At 40.6% G+C, this 20,163-nt stretch overlaps 1 protein-coding gene across 2 annotated transcripts in view; it reads left to right on the top strand.

Moving 5' to 3' along the window:
• Window positions 1-8,402, top strand: part of EFCAB6 (EF-hand calcium binding domain 6) — a 270,887-nt gene extending 262,485 nt beyond the window's left edge. For both annotated transcript variants that reach the window (XM_077469390.1, XM_077469391.1), the window contains exons 31-32: window positions 3,065-3,214; window positions 6,240-8,402. In XM_077469390.1, the coding sequence (XP_077325516.1) occupies window positions 3,065-3,214; window positions 6,240-6,362 (273 nt within the window). In that variant the 3' untranslated portion in view covers window positions 6,363-8,402. The remainder of the gene's footprint in view (window positions 1-3,064; window positions 3,215-6,239) is intronic.
• Window positions 8,403-20,163: the final 11,761 nt, after the last annotated feature.

The raw sequence follows: 20,163 nt of genomic DNA on the forward strand, positions 1-20,163 counted from the left end.
ATTTGATTTAAATCAAGATTTAAATCATGATTTAAATCACTAGTAAAAAGGCTTGATTTAAATTAACTCAATTTAAATCATAATTTTTAAAGAGCAACTGTCATCTCCATCCTGCAGCGGCTCCTCCTCTGACCCACTGTGGACTCGCCGACAGTCCCATTTACTTTAATGGGACGGCTGGTGATGCAGCAGTGACACAACAAGGTGAGAGACGTGGCGGCAGTAGGTGAGTGGATGCCCGCTAATAGGCACTGCCATGATGGATCTGAAATGACAGGTGCTATTTAAATGTAAGGGCCGGTTCACACAGCGAGGCGAGGCGAGGCGACACGGCTCGCCTCGCCTCGCTCCCGCAAGTCGCCCCCGTTCTGTACTATGGAACCGTTCTGAGAGGAGCGACTCGAGTCGCTCCGACTCAGAAAAAAGGTTCCTGTACTACTTCGGGGCGACTTCGGGGGCGACTTGCATTGACTTCTATACAGAAGTCCTCTGCAAGTCGCCGCTGAGCTCCCCGCAGGTCGCGGCGAGGTAAGTCGGAGACGCCTCGCCACGCCTCGCTGTGTGAACCGGCCCTTAAGGACTCATTCTTGCTGGTAGTTAGAATTGTTAATATTTGTAAACAAAATGAAGGTTTTCTATTTAGAATAATAAGCTGTCAGGTTAGTAAAACAGCGATATCAGAACCGATTTAATCATACATTTTGTAGTGTACATAGATTTGCAAAACAATGGGATAAAGGAATATTACTGAATTTTGTTTTATCTCTTGGTTACTGTGAAATTGTGTGAATGCATTAATGCCGTGCATGTTGCCGCTGCTTACAGAGCTTGGATTCGTTGAATGAGTTTACCAAAACAAAAATTTTAAGATTGCAGAATATACAGCCTCATGCTACATAACTAAGTTCTATATCATGCTGAATAAACAAAATTATTAATGTACAGTGCCTTGCGAAAGTATTCGGCCCCCTTGAACTTTTCAACCTTTTGCCACATTTCAGGCTTCAAACATAAAGATATAACATTTTTATTTTTTGTGAAGAATCACCAACAAGTGGCACACAATTGTGAAGTGGAACGAAATCTATTGGATTTTTGAAACTTTTTTAACTAATAAAAAAATGAAAAGTGGGGCGTGCAAAATTATTCGGCCCCCTTGCGTTAATACTTTGTAGAGCCACCTTTTGCTGCGATTACAGCTGCAAGTCGCTTGGGGTATGTCTCTATCAGTTTTGCACATCGAGAGACTGAAATTCTTGCCCATTCTTCCTTGCAAAACAGCTCGAGCTCAGTGAGGTTGGATGGAGAGCGTTTGTGAACAGCGGTTTTCAGCTCTTTCCACAGATTCTCGATTGGATTCAGGTCTGGACTTTGACTTGGCCATTCTAACACCTGGATACGTTTATTTGTGAACCATTCCTTTGTAGATTTTGCTGTATGTTTGGGATCATTGTCTTGTTGGAAGATAAATCTCCGTCCCAGTTTCAGGTCTTTTGCAGACTCCAACAGGTTTTCATCCAGAATGGTCCTGTATTTGGCTGCATCCATCTTCCCTTCAATTTTAACCATCTTCCCTGTCCCTGATGAAGAAAAGCAGGCCCAAACCATGATGCTGCCACCACCATGTTTGACAGTGGGGATGGTGTGTTAAGAGTGATGAGCTGTGTTGTTTTTACGCCAAACATATCGTTTTACATTGTGGGCAAAAAGTTTGATTTTGGTTTCATCTGACCAGAGCACCTTCTTCCACATGTTTGGTGTGTCTCCCAGGTGGCTTGTGGCAAATTTTAGACGAGACTTTTTATGGATATCTTTGAGAAATGGCTTTCTTCTTGCCACTCTTCCATAAAGGCCAGATTTGTGCAGTGTACGACTGATTGTTGTCCTATGGTCAGACTCTCCCACCTCAGCTGTAGTTCTCTGCAGTTCATCCAGAGTGATCATGGGCCTCTTGGCTGCATCTCTGATCAGTCTTCTCCTTGTCTGAGCTGAAAGTTTAGAGGGACGGCCAGGTCTTGGTAGATTTGCAGTGGTCTGATACTCCTTCCATTTCAAAATGATCGCTTGCACAGTGCTCCTTGGGATGTTTAAAGCTTGGGAAATCTTTTTGTATCCAAATCCGGCTTTAAACTTCTCCACAACAGTATTATGGACCTGCCTGGTGTGTTCCTTGGTCTTCATGATGCTCTCTGCGCTTTCAACAGAACCCTGAGACTATCACAGAGCAGGTGCATTTATACAGAGACTTGATTACACACAGTTGGATTCTATTTATCACCATCAATCATTTAGGACAACATTGGATCATTCAGAGAACCTCGCTGAACTTCTGGAGTGAGTTTGCTGCACTGAAAGTAAAGGGGCCGAATAATTTTGCACGCACCACTTTTCAGTTTTTTATTTGCTAAAAAAGTTTAAATTATCCAATAGATTTCGTTCCACTTCACAATTGTGTCCCACTTGTTGGTGATTCTTCACAAAAAATTTAATTTTTATATCTTTATGTTTGAAGCCTGAAATGTGGCAAAAGGTTGAAAAGTTCAAGGGGGCCGAAAACTTTCGCAAGGCACTGTATCTTAAATAGAAAACTGTCTTTAGATAGATTTTTACTCCAAAAGCATTTTATTAAAATGCATTTAATAAAAATCAAAAAAATCGATTTAAATAATAATAATAAAAAAAAATCACTGATTTATATCCACCCTGCTTGTATGTTTTAAACAAGAAAAAACTGACAGGGGTTGTAACCCTTCTGTACTCAACACTGCAAGAATTATAAAAAAAAAAAGTTTTGGTTGTACGTATACTTTAATCAGTTGTCCTGCACATCTGTCAAATCAGATTAAGCCACATGCTGAAAAGACCCCTTAAGTGTGCATCATCCAGGTCAGATATTTGGGATTATTTTCTGTAGGTACCACATCCTGCTTGTGCCTTATGCCCCACATTTTGGGGAGTTCGTAATGTTGCCTTCCTTTAAACAGATATAATCTTATTTACTATGGACCATGTTACAAACAGACTGTATTTTTTGTATTATCTTTTGTATTTTATTGCCTGTTAGATGAGCACGGGATTCCATAGTGCCTTATTCACAGATGCCATAATCAGAATCCAGCCAAAAATAGTGGATTGCTGGAGACCAATGAGGAGGGCCTTTCAGTCTTATGATGATGCACGAACAGGGTATATAAGCATTCCGGATTTTAAACAGGTACAGTGAGTTTTTTTCCTTTTCTGCTCCTTGGTACATATGCATTTGTGCATTCCTGCATGTTCCTGAAATTGTGCCTAATTGAGAACCCCAGCTAAGACAGAGAAATCGACCATACATATTCTTAGTACTTTTTTTTTTTCATTTTTTTTTTCACGTACTTTATTGTTAAAAAAAATTGTACTGGCCCAGTTTTCGGCCTTTTAATTGAACCTGTGGCCAGGCTATAGACATTTGAGTACTTTAGGTGGTTCTAAATGCAGATTTTTTTTTTTTAACGTTAATGCCTTCTATACATTAAGATAAGAAAAACTTCTGTGTACACCTTCAGCCCCCCTTATACTTACCTGAGCCCAATGGCAATCCAACACTGTGCTAAAGAGCAGCATCGCTGTTCTCTCGCTTATGCTCTCCTCACTGGCTCAGACACAGAAAGAGTATCCATTGCTCTTTCAATCAAAGCTAGTAAGGAGGGAGTAGAGGGCAGGGCTGAGTTCAGGAGCAAGCCTGCATGAGTGCCCCCATAGCATGTGGCTTGCTATGGGGGTACTTAGCAGGGGGGAGAAACCAAGAGCGCTGGTGGGGGACCGGGGCTGCTCCATGCAAAACCACAGCGCAGGTAAGTGTAACATGTTTGTTATTTAACCACTTTCTTGGATGCGCAGGGTATCGGAGATTCAACAAATGGAAAATCTGACTATGATACTGAAAGAGCAAGAAGATAGGTATCATGAAGTATGGAAACCCTATATTTTATATAGGGAACAAAACCAGTAGATGCTGATCCCTGTATGTTTTCGTTTTTTTTTTTCTTTTTCTGTCTTGGGGAGGGGTGGGGGAGGAGAGGGATGGGAGAGGGGGAGGAGGCTAAAGGAGAACATTTTATTATTTATTTATTTATTCATTTATTTATTTCTCTCTCTCTTCGTTTTCTTATTTTCTGTTGTTTTATTATTTGCTTCTTTCTCTTTAAAGATAAATAACCAGGGCTATACCAGGTTAAGGGGGGAAAAAAAGAAAAAATAATAATAGTGAATATAAGGAAATAGGTAATGTAATAGGAGAAATCTAGCACAATGAAATTATGAACGGCTTGGTTTAAATATAAGATGTAGATGTGTATGTGTCTAGAAATGAAAGACTGTATCACTATATTATGAAAATAAAGAATTTATAAAAAAAAAAACACTTCCTGCCCAGTCTTTAGCAAAATGACACCCGGGCGGGAGTTTAATTGTTCTGACTGGACGTCATATGACTTCCCTCAGAACAAGCCACCTGTGTGCGCTCCAGCACGGCGATCGGTGGTGCGGTGTGTCTCTCAGACACACTGCATCTCTGATCTCGGTAAAGAGCTTACCATGTAGGCTTTTTACCATGTGATCAGCTGTGTCCAATCACAGCTGGTCATAGTGTAAATAGGAAGTGCTGTTTATCAGCTTTCCTCCTTTGCTCACTCCACAGACTGTGAGGAGAGGAAAGCCGATAAGCGGCTTTTCTCACAGGTGGGATCTGCACTGATAATCGTTGCAATGTGTATCAGTGCAGCCCCATCAGCGATGCCTGCCAGTACCCATCAGTAATGCCTGTCAGTGCCATCAGTGCCACCTATTATTGCCACCCATCAGTGCCTATCATTTCTGCCTATCATTGCCCATAAATGCTGCTCATCAGTGCTGCTTATACATGCCCATCAGTGCTACCTATCAGTGCCACCAGCACTTAAGAAAAATTATTTTACATAATTCTGTAGCAGAAACTAAGAAAAACCTTTTTGTAAAAACATTTTCAAACTTATTTCATTAATTTAGCAAAAAAATGTAAAAACCAGTGGTGATTAAATACCACCAAAAGAAAGCTCAAAAAAATGGTAAAAATTTTGTTTGGGTACAGCGTTGCATGACCGTGCAATTGTCATTCAAAGTGTGGCAGCGCTGAAAGCTGAAAATTGGCCTGGGCAGGAAGGGGGTGAAAGTACCCCGTTCACAGCAGAATCACTGTAGTTAAAATGGAACCCCCTTTTTTTTCCATACATACATTTTTAACTTATCACCAGCATTAATAAACATTCTCTTGGAAACAAATAAAGATTGAATTGATAGTTGCCTAATTTGTTTTTACTTTTCAAAATCCCATGAATCATGCTCCATTAATCCTATGCTGAAAACCCCTCTCTGCCATTTTAAATTTTTATGTCATCAGTGGCCAGATTTTTTCATTCTCCTTTTCTGAGCAGACACACCGATAAGGTCTGTGCCAGATCTTGCACATGCACTTTATGAGATTTGACATGGTTTTTGCTGAATTGGTACAAAACATTTAGTTATCTAAGAGATAAAAGAGATAAGAATTTCTTAGAGGGCTCTGGTAATGCAGCCTTCACAGGAGGCAGCTGGAAGGCACTGGCTTTATCACCAGTGCCTCAAGAGAGGCAGAAAAGCAGAAAATGTAATTGAATGTTTACTTAAAGTGATTATAAAGTCTCATTTAAAAAAAAATTGGCCCTGCCCCCTCTCTCCTGATTGGCTAACTGGCTTTGATTGACAGCCACGGGTGCCAATGGCTCCGCTGCTGTGTCTCAGCCAATCGGAGGGAGAATCCTGAATGGCCGGGGGACTCGTGGACATCGCTGGACAGAGATGGGGCTTAGGCAAGTATTAGGGGGCTGAGGGAGGCTGCTACACACAGAAGGCTTTTTATCTTAATGCATAGAATGCAATAAGATAAAAAACCGTCTGTCTTTACAACCACTTTAAGGCTGGGTTCATCTTATTCCAAACTGGATGTAGGTTTTCCCCGCATTCAATTCGCATGTCAGGAGAGTATGACCGTCTCTCAATAGAGATTGAGTTTTTTAGTGCTTTGGGTGGAAAGGTCTGCTTTAAGTCCTTCTCCCAGGTTCTCCTGCTTCCACATCTTCAATGTTACAGAACAATTCCAGAGGAATGTGGCTAACTACTGCTAGTTATATACTATGACCTGGATAAATAAGAACCTTCACAAATATGTATTTTTTTTTTTTTAGGTCTTACGGAAATTTGGCATCAACCTTTCCGAAGAAGAGTTCTTCCACATTCTGGGTTTCTTTGACAAAGATTTAAAATCCAAAGTCTCTTACAATGACTTTCTCAGTGAGTTTCTGAGATAAGAAAGTGACACAATTTTTGCAACAGTGGTGTTTTGTAATTCATCCTCTGATTTTAATGCTTTGATTCGAACAGGAATAAATATATTTACACGACAGTGAAGCTACATTAACATTGGCCACAGCTCATAAACTGCAGACTGATAAATAACGTTCTGCAAAATGAGCGCAGCTTCTGTGTTAAACTCTAATGAAGAGTGTCTGCTTTCATCAACCTAATTACTTTAATAAGACAAAAATAACTAGGGCTCTTTAAAGTTTCCAAATTCAAGATGAATGTCTTTGTGGCAAAAAAATTGTATACTCTCCCAGTACAAACGTTTCCATTGTAACACATTGCGAAAATAAAAATTCTCCAAGTTCATTAATGGATATATGATGGTAATTTGTAGTCATCCGCCATGGGAAAATTATACATAGTGTGTATAAATAAACTTCATTAAATCTCCTAGTTTCATTAAACGTTCAGATTTATTATAGATATTTTCTTTCTTTTTTTTTTTTTAATTAGCAACTAAGTAAACTCTGGTGGTTCCCTTTCCATTTCATTTTATTAAAGCTGAACTCCAGGCATGCAGCTACAGTGTATATATAGTGTACATTTAAGATACTTATGTGATCTGTCTTAAGTACCAAAATATTTGTAATTCTGTTCAGCCTGTCATGTGACTTAGGCAACCTGCCAGACAGCATAGCTGCACTGGTGACTGTTCTTTTCTCCACTGCAGTTGAGCCATACAACTTGTTCATTTACCATCAGCCAGTCTGCTGATTAGATAATGGATAAGAATCTCCACATGGATGTGATTACCCCTATACTGTCTCTAGCTCCCATGGTAATATTAACAGCAGTGTACAGTGATTTGTCCACACTGTTTTTACTCTTTCTGGCAGGTGAAGTTCTGATGTGCAGTGATTTAGAGGGCCTTTATATAAAGACTTGACTCGCAGTTGACATTCCAATTTATCTCAAAGGTGTTTAGTAGGTTTGAGATTATGGCTTCCTGCAGGTCACTTTATTTCCTCCACACCAAACTGGTCAAACCATGTCTTTATAGAGCTGGCTATGTTGCACAGGGGCATGGTTATGCTGGAACAGAAAAAAGGCCTTCCCCAAACTGTGACTACAAGGTTGGAAGGTCACAATTGTCTAAAATGGCCTTGTATGTTGTATGATGTTGGACAGCTCATTCCAAAACCATGAGTTTTAATATGGAGTTGGTCCCTCTTGTTGTGGCGGTAACAGCCTCCACATTTCTGGGAAGGATTTAGGGTGTCTCTGTGGAAATTTGTGCCCATGCTAACAAAAGAACATTTGTAAGGCCAGTTTCTAATGTTGGATGAGAGGGCCTGACTCACGACTGAATTCTGGTTCATCCCAAAGGTGTTTGGTATGGTTGAGGTCAGGGCTTTGTGCAGGCTCTACATCAAACTCATCATCACGTAATGGAGCTAGCTTTGTACACAGGGGCACAGATCATGCTACAACAGAAAAGGACATTCCCTGAACCGTGGCTACAAGGTTGGAGAAGCACAATTGCTTAAATTGTCTTGCATGCTATAGCATTACTAGTACCCTTCACTGGAAACACCTGAACTCAATTATTTGGAGAGAGGTCTAAATACTTTTGACCACATGAGCAGGTGTGAGGTTCAGATGTCTGAAAACTTTTGATCATAGTGTATGTTTGAGCAGTCCCCATCCCTGGAAACACCTGAACTCAATCATTTGTAGGTGGTCCGCATATTCTTGACATATAGATAGGTGCAGTGGTGCTATTGACCATATAGTAAATCTGCTTGTGGTTCAGCTATAATGAATGTATATTTCCACTTTTACTACATCATTTAGTGTAAAAAACCTTAACATATGTGCCAATACCAGTGGAGAATAATCTGAACATTCTTTTATTTAAATGTGTTTAAACCTTTTTGAGTGTTGTATTGATGATGGAAACATTGAAAAGCACAATGATTAAAATGAATCACAATAATTTATTTTTGTGGATTTTTTAACAAAATAATAAAAAGAATATTTACAAAGTTTCTCCTCAGCTCTATTTTATTTCCTGTGAAAGTGTGTTTGTGAATAACATATGCTTTTTTCAAAATTATAAAAATATTTTTTTTCATAACAATAAACAGATAATAAAATATAAGTGCCAATAATATAATATAAAATATAATCACTGTGCATCCACAGAGTGAAAGGCATTGTATAAAACAAATTTGCTTTTGTTAAATGAATCTGCTGCAATGTTCCTCTGTCCTCACAATTTCACATTATAATGGAGCATTTCTCTTACAAAATGTTTCATTACAGTATAATAGGATCCAAACAGGCCGTGCATCACACTCTGAAACCTGCTTCATATTTGTCTGGAATCACAAAAATTTATTTACATGCATGAGAGGAAATAATGGACTTGAAATTGAAGTTGTTGAAGCAAGAAATTATCATATGGCTTGTAGTATTATCTTTAACTTGCCTAAATACAGGTATCAGCAATCCTGCAATCCAAAGAGTTTCTCAAGCTCGTCATTTGAACCGAGGACTGCAAATATTTTTATTCCCCTGCCATCTCTACCAGACATTTAGAAAATGTGTTATGGTACAGGTTCATTTCCTTATGGTCCTTTTTTCAGAAATATTTATTTGTCCATTTATTTCAGGCCCATTAAAAGAACATTGAATATAATTATATTTTTTTCAGAGCTACTAAATTTTTGCTTTCCTTGTGCATACAAAGCCTTGAAAAAGTATTCACACCCTTTGAAATTTTCACCATTTTGTCACATTACAACCAAAAACTTAAATGTATTTTATTGGGATTTTTTGTAATCAACCAACACAAAGTGGCATGTAATTGTGAAGTGGAAGGAAAATGATGAATGATTTTCAACATTTCTTACAAATAAATATGTGAAAAGTGTGGCATGCATTTGTATTCAGCCCCCTTTACTCCGATACCCCTAACTAAAATCTAGTGGAACCAATTGCATTCACAAGTCACCGTCACCGTAAATAGAGTCCATCTGTGTGTAATTTAATCTCAGTATAAATACATCTGTTCTCTAAAGCCCTCAGAGGTTTGTTAGAGAACCCTAGTGAACAAACAGTATCATGAAGGCCAAGGAACACACCAGGTCAGGGATAATGTTTTGGAGAAGTTTAAAGCAGGGTTTGGTTATATAAAAATATCCCAATCTTTGAAAATCTTACGGAGCACTGTTCAATCCATCATCTGAAAATTGAAAGATTATGGCACAACTGCAAACCTACCAAGACATGACTGTCCACCTAAACTGACAGGCCGGGCAAGGAGAGCATTAATCAGAGAAGCAGCCAAGAGGCCCATGGTAACTCTGGAGGAGCTTTAGAGATCCACAGCTCAGGTGGGAGAATCTGTGCACAGGACAACTATTAGTCATGCACTCCACAAATCTGGCCTTTATGGAAGAGTGGCAAGAAGAAAGCCATTGTTGAAAGAAAACCATAAGAAGTCCCATTTACAGTTTGTGAGAAGCCATGTGGGGGACACAGCAAACATGTGGAAGAAGGTCCTCTGGTCAGATGAGACCAAAATTGAACTTTTTGGCCTAAAATCACAACGCTATGTGTGGCGGAAAACTAACACTGCACATTACCCTGAACACACCATGAAAAATGGTGGTGGCAGCATCATGTTGTGGGGAAGCTTTTCTTCAGCAGGGACAGAGAACCTGGTCAGAGTTGATGAGAAGATGGATGTAGCCAAATACAGGGAAATCTTAGAAGAAAACCTGTTAAGAGTCTGCAAAAAAATTGAGACTGGGGCGCAGGTTCACTTTCCAGCAGGACAACGACCTTAAACATACAGCCAGAGCTACAATGGTATGGTTTAGATCAAAGCATATTCATGTGTTAGAATGGCCCAAAGACCAGACCTAACTCTAATTGAGAATCTCTGGCAAGACTTGAAAATTGCTGTTCACATGCTCTCCATCCAATCTGACAGAGCTTGAGCTATTTTGCAAAAAAAAAAAAAAAATGGGCAAAAATGTCACTCTCTAGATGTGCAAAGCTGGTAGAGACATACCCAAAAAGACTTGCAGCTGTAATTGCAGCGAAAGCTGGTTCTACAAAGTATTGACTTAGGGGGGCCGAATTCAAATGCACGCCACACTTTTCACATATTAATTTGTAAAAAATGTTGAAAACCATTTATCATTTTCATTCCACTTCACATTTATGTGCCACTTTGTGTTGGTCTATCACATAAAATCCAAATAAAATACATTTATGTTTTTGGTTGTAACATGACAAAATGTGGAAAATGTCAAGGGGTATGAACACTTTTTCAAGGTTATATATATAATTAGTATTTTACAAAAGTGAGTACACCCTCACATTTTTGTAAATATTTTATTTATTTTATCTTTTCATGTGACAACACTGAAGAAATTACACTTTGTTATAATGTAAAGTAGTGAGTGTACAACTTGCATAACAGTGTAAATTTGATGTCCCCTAAAAATAACTCAACACACAGTCTAAACCACTGACAACAAAAGTGAGTACACCCCTAAGTGTAAAGCCGCGTACACACGGGCGGACTGTATGGCCTACTAAGTCCGTCATACAGTCCGACGGACAGTCCATCCTACTTTCGAATGAACGGACTTGACCACACACGGATGCACAAACAGTCCATCGAAAGCTTGCGCGATGACGTGTACAGCACGTACGACGGGACTAGAAATAGGAAGTCGAATACACAGCAATGCAACCTTTCGACGTGTAAATCCTTTCTGAGCATGCGCCATTCTTAGTCCGTCGAACTAGCCTACTGACGAGCGGATTGTCCGCTGAAACCAAAGTATGACGGACAGCATTTCGAAAAATCCGAAATACTTAGTACGCCAGACTGCACGCTGAAAAAGTCAGCTGAAGCCCACACACGAGCGGACTGTCCGCTGAAATGTGTTTCGACGGACTAAGTAGGCCATACAGTCCGCCCGTGTGTACGCGGCTTAAATGTCCAAACTCGGCCCAAATTGTCAATATTTTGTGTGGCCACCATTATTTTCCAGCACTGCCTTAACCCTTTTGGGCATGGAGTCCTCTTCCACTCCTCCATGACGATATCATGAAGCTGGTGGATTTTAAAGACCTTGCGCTCCTTCAGCTTCCATTTGTGGATGCCCCATGTTTAGGCCTGGAGACATGCTTGGCCAGTCTATCACCTTTACTCTCAGCTTCTTTTACCAAGGCAGTGGTTGCCTTAGAGGTGTGTTTGGGGTTGTTATCATGTTGGAATACTGCCCCGCGGCCCAGTCTCCGAAGGGAGGGGATCATGATCTGCTTCAGTATGTCACAGTACACGTTGACAGTCATGGTTCCCTCAATGAAGTTCAGCTCCCCAGTGCCGACAGCACTCATGCAGCCCCAGACCATGACACTATGAAATAAATCAAGTTATTACTGTATTAATAACTATAATTAAATAATTCATATTGATGAGGAAAGTTCCAAGAAAATCTGTTCACTTCTCATGTAAAAAAAACTCAAACATTTATTTAATAATGAAAATAGCAAAATATTACAAAAACAATGCCAAAATGTAGACTATAAAAATAGCATCAATCAGTTTCTTATTCTTGAAATTAAGATTGTATAAATGTGTCTTTGTGTGTGTGTGTGAGAATGTCTGCAAGTCTCTTGTGTCTGCTGGAGTGAATGTCTGCTGCAAAATCTCTCTCTGTCTGCCCTTGTTACTAGCTTTTTACTACTCAAATCAGCCCCCAACTTTTCCCATAAAGGCTGGCTTAAAAGTTTGTTTTTGTCTTACAGTTCCACAAGAAAACATGGGCTTTTAATGAACAATTTCCCTCCCACCTCACTAAAAAGGTGGGGGTTACTCAGTCTCTAACATTCCCAAGGTGTGGGCTAAGAGGAGTTTATATGTAAAACCATTTTAACTTTTACAACATAAATTTCCTTTCTTCTAAATCAAATACTACATTATATATATATATATATATATATATATATATATATATATATATATATATATATATATATATATTAATTTAAAAGCAATATTCTTAATAATATCCTACTCAAGAAATATTGTAATATTTAAAGACATTCTATCTTATACTTGAATATTAAAACTTTAGCAATTTAAGTAATATGAATCCTTTCTTCTCATGTGATGGGAGAGGTGAAAGGTCAGCTCACTCTTAATTACTGCCATCTGTGGGCTCTTCCAAGAAATGCTTATGAGCTTATAGCCATGTATATACTTTCACAAGTATATAAAGATCTTATGTAAAACTTCACTTTTTCTATACATAGAAGAGATATAAATTATATTTTATATATGCAATTCAATTATTATTTAAGATCTCATCTATTCATAAAAATTCTAACATTTCCCTCTCGAAATGATTACTCAGTCTTATAATTTACTTATATAAATCCATTGATATGTGAAATGCATCACATTCATATCCATACATACTTTTAGATTTTAAGATAATTGACTTGAATATATTTTCAAATTTGATTCTATATAAGGAAAAGCAAATTCACCTTTTGCTTCATATACCATAAAAAAATGTACCCTTATTATTTCTTTTTCTTTTACCAAATAAATCAATCCCCTTAATTTCATAAATGTATCATTGTTGTACAATACTTTGAAATATAGATTTCACTTCAGAAATGTATCGTATTTCCCCTCCAAATTGTATTTAGCAGAAACCTATAATCCATACAACCTTTCAAATAATCTTTTTAAAATTTGAACTTAAAATGAGTTTCTTAACTTCAATTCATTCATACATGTGAGATGATTTTTTTTTTAATTATTACATATTACAATGTAAAAGTTGGTCCTTACTTGTCTTTATGACTTTAGAAAAAATTTACTGTTTTCTTAATTGGCACCAGATGTTTCTTCTAACTAGAATGACTCTATTGTAGGAATGGTTAACCCTTTCAACTCTGAAAATACACTATATATGATTGTAAAAATTTATGTGTAAAAAATATCTCATCTTGATATAAATAAACATGTCCTGTCACATAAAATGGTTATATATAAAAACTGCAATATACCTGATGGATAAATTATTTAATCAGTAGTCAAAAATCAAAAGTCAATTGTTTTTAGAATTTGCTCTCTTATTAGAAATCTTGAAGTTTTTTTCTTCTTATTCTTATTCCTGCACTCTGTAAAGTTGGAAAAACTTTATTGAACATTAAAACAACACCAATATTTATAACAAATTAATATCTTTTTATTAACTATTCTCTCAGATCTGATATTCTTAAACTTCAAGGTTTTATTCTCATCTGGAAGGTCTAGAAATATTCAATTTCTTTTCTTTTGGTAATTTCTCTTTTTTGTCATGATTCAAAACCTTGTTTACACAAACAAAGAAAGGTTTCAAATCAGCCTGTATCCATTTACTTCTCCTCTTTAAGATTTCAGAGTAATGCATGCTGTACTGTACTTCTAGCATTTTTCAGTTAAGCATTTTCTGTCGAATTTTAGCTGAATAGCACAACCATTCTTTGGGTAACACATAGGAAGACCTGTTCAACAATTCTTAATAGAATTAACAAATACTGTCTCAAAGCCTCTCTCAGCACTTGTTCTAACAATACAATTTACAAGCTTTTTGAATACATTTAACTGAGAATGTTCCAAATTTACCTGTATAGGTTTAAATTGTAAAGTTTTAAAAAATGGGAAATATTTGTCATATAATTCTTCTGAATTAAAATTCTTTCAAATAATTTTTAATGACAAATAAGGTGTCTGTAATATGATCCTCCTATTTCTCACAATCTTTTTTGTTACTTTGACTGCAAAATAAACACTTAACAATTGCTTCATATTTGCGTCAAAAGTCTTTTCCATATTTGTCAAACCTCTGGAGAAAAAAATTATTATTTCCGGTTCACCATCTTTTACCTGAGATAAAATCATTGAAATTGAATTCTCAGATACATCAGTTTTCAAAACAACATGCGTTGATATTCCAATTTTGATTGTATTCAATGAAGGCACTTTCTGCAAATCTTTTTTCAACATTTCAAAGGCATCTGTCTGGGTTTGACTCCATTGATGAAACAAAACATCTTTTTGTTTCAAGAAATCAAATAATGGTTTAACTTTACCATTAGGGATGGCCGAACGGTTCGCCCGGCGGTCGTTTCACGGCAAATTTCGGCTGTTTGCCGTCTGCCCGATTGGCGGACTATTGCCGCCGTTCGCCCGGCGGACTTCAGTGTTTACTGTGTAAAAGAACTTTGACCTATGATGACACATCCATCATGGGGTACAGGACAGCCAATTGAGACATTACAGCACATGGACACTTGGACATTCCCCCTAACTTATAAATAGACCCGATCCGGCGGCCATTTTACATTCTTTCATATGTCACTATAGGGAGAGGTTGCTGTGTGGAGCAGGGAGAGACTGCAGTGACCCAAATCGCTAGCTATTTGGTCCACAAAAGTTCTTTTCAGGACTGGTATAGGTGTTAGGTGTAGTTCAGGATATAGGTTTGAGGCACTGCTGTGCTAGTGATTGTTGCAGCAGCCTGTCTTTTGTCAGTGTAGAAAGAGGGACAGGATGCTGTGTGCAGCAGGGACAGTCAGTTTAATCATCAGCTGTTACTATTAGGTCCACAAAAGTCCTTTTCAGGACTGGTATGGTAAAGTAATACAGGATATAGTTTTGAGTGCTATTCAAGTTATTGTTCCAGCAGCCTGTGTTTTGTCAGTTTAAATAGGGACAGGCAGGAAGCTGTGTGTGGCAGTGAGGGACAGTCAGTTTAATCAGTAGCTGTTACTATTAGGTCCACAAAGGTTCTTTTCAGGACTGGTATGGTAATAGACTTGTACACGTATAATATTCTTTCTTCCAAATATAGAAAGAATATTATACTTGACTGTTGCCCTTCTGCTGCAGTAGTCCTTTATCAGTATAGGGACTGAGGTACAGTCTGCTAATCATTCACAACCTACTAGTTCCACAAAGGTCCTTATAAGGAATGGTAAGGTATAGGGTACTACAGTACATAGGGTTGAGTGAGGTACAGTCTGCTATTCCTTAAGGACTGGTATAGGTCCACAATATATAGGGTTGAAGTGCACTACTGCTGACTGATGCCCTTCTGCTGCAGCAGTCCTTTATCAGTATAGGGACTGAGGTACAGTCTGCTAATCATTCACAACCTACTAGTTCCTTAAAGGTCCTTTTAAGGACTGGTAAGGTATAGGGTACTACAGTACATAGGGTTGAGTGAGGTACAGTCTGCTATTCCTTAAGGACTGGTATAGGTCCACAATATATAGGGTTGAGGTGCACTACTGCTGACTGCTGACCTTCTGCTGCAGCAGTCCTTTATCAGTATAGGGGCTGAGGTACAGTCTGCTAATCATTCACAACCTACTAGTTCCACAAAGGTCCTTATAAGGACTGGTAAGGTATAGGGTACTACAGTACATAGGGTTGAGTGAGGTACAGTCTGCTATTCCTTAAGGACTGGTATAGGTCCACAATATATAGGGTTGAGGTGCACTACTGCTGACTGCTGCCCTTCTGCTGCAGCAGTCCTTTATCAGTATAGGGACTGAGGTACAGTCTGCTAATCATTCACAACCTACTAGTTCCACAAAGGTCCTTATAAGGACTGGTAAGGTATAGGGTACTACAGTACATAGGGTTGAGTGAGGTACAGTCTGCTGTTCCTTAAGGACTGGTATAGGTCCACAATATATAGGGTTGAGGTGCACTACTGCTGACTGCTGCCCTATACTGCAGCAGTCCTTTATCAGTATAGGGACTGAGAGTTTTGTCACAGGGTCATTTAAAAAATGACAGGCAGAGGAAAAGGCATGCCCTTCCGCAGGGGTGGTAGGGGTAGGGCAGGAGCAACAGGCTTGAGCCAAAGTGGGAAGTTGCAGAAGGTGCGTTCAATTACTTTAAAGGACGCACCAGACTTGGTTGAGTGGCTCACTCAGCCTTACTCTTCTACACCCTCCTCATCCTTTCGATCTGCACCCTCTTCTTCACTCTGCTATGTGCACCCCCAAAGACACTACCACCAACAACACCACCACCACATACCTTCCGCTTGAGTCACATGAATTATTTTCCGATCCATATCAAGACATTTCTGATGCGCAGCCACTCTTGGCATTGGATCAGGAAGAGGAGGTAGCAACAACCGCCACTCAGCAGTCTGACGACAGTACCCATATCAGCCCAAGGAGGAGGTTGGTCCCCGGTGTTGCTGCCTACTCTGAGATCTCTACTTATAGCGGTGGGGAAAGTTACGTCGATGATAACGTGTCTAGTGATGTCACGTGGGTGCCCACAAGAGAGGAAGAGGAGGGGAGTTCAGAGGGAGATATGGACCAGCAGATAGGGAGGAGAAGCAGGAATAACTTACATTGCACAGGAGGGACAAAGCAGACTGCTAATGTATCAGGAGCGAGTCATCGACCATGTATGGTCACATCTGGTGCTCCCAGGACGCCGGTACATGGCTCTGCAGTATGGGCTTCTTTTAACGTGTCCATTGCTGACAATAGCGTTGCCATCTGCGATCTTTGCAGTCAACGCATTCGTCGCGGTAAGCCCAACACTCACCTAGGGACGACCGCCTTAAGAAGGCACATGAGCAGCCATCACCGAGCCCAGTGGGAGCAACGGAACACACAAAGCCACACTCCAGGCTCTCACCGTCCAGCCTCGTCTTCTACTTCTCCTTCTCCTCTCTCCTCACAATTGTCCTCCACTCCATCTTCCATCACGCCAAGCTCACGTTTTTCTGCAAAAAGGCAGGCTTCCGTGGGCCTAATGTTCGAGCGTAAAAAAATGATGACACCGGATTACCCTCTTGCCCAACGGTTGACACTGGCTTGTCAGAACTGATAGCCCGCCAACTACTGCCATATAAACTGGTGGACTCGGAGGCCTTTTGAAAATTTGTGGCCATTGGAACACCACAATGGAAGGTCCCAGAAAACAGTTCTTCATCAAGATGTAATCGTGGGCATAACAGTCCAATAATCATAAGTGTTTCTTCTCAAGAAATCCTATGCGGGTGCAAGAGAGAGAATTTCCTTCACCAACACCGTGCTGATAAATGGTAAAAATGCGCGCTTACCAAATCCCAGAATCAAAAAGGCATTTGATATCAGAAATCTTAGGGGTCATCACACAGGGACATCACCTCGTTTTCACGTGGCAAGCAAAGACTCCCTTAGCGTAAAACCGTAAACCAAAATCTTTTATTCCATAATAAAAAACATACTCACAAACATAAAGGTCAAATCAGCTCTAAGAAAATCCGGCCGGCAAAGCGAACGCCCAAATGTCACGTGATTTGCGTCAAGCACGTCAAGACCACCCTACGTACGTTTCGCCATATGTGGCATCGTCTGGGGCCTTATTATAATTTTTGACTAGTTATAGTGTATACATAATATTCTGTTATAGGTTTTAGATATATTTTTTTAGATTTTTGTAATTGTGAGCGCGGTTGAAATTCCTGACTTATATGCTTTATAGGTGTGTATCACATCGTATCAATCGCAGCCTTTAGATATTTAGACTGATTGTTGAGAGATTTCTTTAGCGCAGTATTTTTTTCCCAAATTTTTGTACGGTTTGAAGATGTGTTGGTGACTTCGGATATGAGGTCATTCTTTCAGCCGACCCATCGACAGGTGTCATCCGCATCCAGCATCAGGAACGCCTAGACCATCAGGTGTCCGACTACATCGGGTTAACGGCCGATGTGGACGCTCTGAGGAGTGATGAACCCCTGGACTACTGGGTGGGCAGGATTGACCTCTGGCCAGAGCTTGCCCAATTTGCAATCGAACTGTTGGCTTGCCCCTCGTCCAGTGTCCTGTCCGAAAGGACGTTCAGTGCAGCAGGGGGGATCGTGACCGATAAGCGTACTCGCCTAGCTCACGACAGTGTCAACTACCTCACATTTCTAAAAATGAATGAGGCATGGATCTCGGAGGAATTCAACACATGTGACCAGTAGACCATGTATATGTCTATAAACAATTTTTTTAATCGAGCACACAGACCTTCTTTCTTCATTTGGCTCACTTCCTTGTCCAAATAAAGCACACCGTACTATATGCCCGTACCCTCCTGTTTGAAGAGGTTGAGCGGTGTCATATTTCTACTGGGGCTGCTTATTATGAGGGGCTCCCACCATCCCTGTGCTGTGCTGACTTCCTCCTGGGGCTGTACCTCTGCTGTGCATATTATGAGGGGCTCCCACCATCCCTGTGCTATGCTCATTATGAGGGGCTCCCACCATCCCTGTGCTGTGCTGACTTCCTCCTGGGGCTGCTTATTATGAGGGGCTCCCACCATCCCATTGCTGTGCTGACTTCCTCCTGGGGCTGTACCTCTGCTGTGCATATTATGAGGGGCTCCCACCATCCCTGTGCTATGCTCATTATGAGGGGCTCCCACCATCCCTGTGCTGACTTCCTCTTGGGGCTGCTTATTATGAGGGGCTCCCACCATCCCTGTGCTATGCTGACATCCTCCTGGGGCTGCTTATTATGAGGGGCTCCCACCATCCCTGTGCTGTGCCGACTTCCTCCTGGGACTGTACCTCTGCTGTGCATATTATGAGGGGCTCCCACCATCCCTGTGCTATGCTCATTATGAGGGGCTCCCACCATCCCTGTGCTGTGCTGACTTCCTCCTGGGGCTACTTATTATGAGGGGCTCCCACCATCCCTGTGTTATGCTGACATCCTCCTGGGGCTGCTTATTATGAGGGGCTCCCACCATCCCTGTGCTGTGCTGACTTCCTCCTGGGGCTGTACCTCTGCTGTGCATATTATGAGGGGCTCTCACCATCCCTGTGCTATGCTCATTATGAGGGGCTCCCACCATCCCTGTGCTATGCTCATTATGAGGGTCTCCCACCATCCCTGTGCTATGCTGACTTCCTCCTGGGGCTGCTTATGGTGCAGGTGTCAGTGCTGTATATCACGGTGCTGGTGTCAGTGCTGTATATCACGGTGCTGGTGTCAGTGCTTTATGTCACGCTGCTGATGTCAGTGCTCTCTATCACGGTGCTGGTGTCAGTGCTGTATATCACGGTGCTGGTGTCAGTGCTGTATATCACAGTGCTGGTGTCAGTGCTGTATATCACGGTGCTGATGTCAGTGCTCTCTATCACGGTGCTGGTGTCAGATCACTCTATCACGGTGCAGGTGTCATTGCTTTATGTAACGCTGCTGATGTCAGTGCTCTCTATCATGGTGCTGGTGTCAGTGCTGTTTATCACGGTGCTGGTGTCAGTGCTTTATGTCACGCTGCTGATGTCAGTGCTCTCTATCACGGTGCTGGTGTCAGATCACTCTATCACGGTGCAGGTGTCATTGCTGTATGTCACGCTGCTGATGTCAGTGCTCTCTATCACGGTGCTGGTGTCAGATCACTCTATCACGGTGCAGGTGTCATTGCTGTATGTCACGCTGCTGGTGATCATCTCCTGCACCCTCTTCTTTGCCTACCCTGACCTTCCCTCTCCTCCATTGCCTTCATGCGCTCCACAGTCCTGAATTGTCACAACAATTTCACATATAAAAAAAAGAATGCTTGTAGTTGTCGATCCCACCTTCACCTTTTGTGGCTGAAAATTTGACCTGTAGGTTTGCAAAGTTCGCCTCCCATTGAAGTCAATGGGGCCCGCCGCGAACGTTACGGTTCGCGAACTATCGTTCGCGAAACGTCCCGTCGGAAGTTCG

This window comes from Lithobates pipiens, unplaced genomic scaffold (genome assembly GCF_037356315.1).
Source record: "Lithobates pipiens isolate NorthernLeopardFrog02 unplaced genomic scaffold, aLitPip1_a1.2 Scaffold_8, whole genome shotgun sequence".
NCBI lineage: Eukaryota > Metazoa > Chordata > Amphibia > Anura > Ranidae > Lithobates > Lithobates pipiens.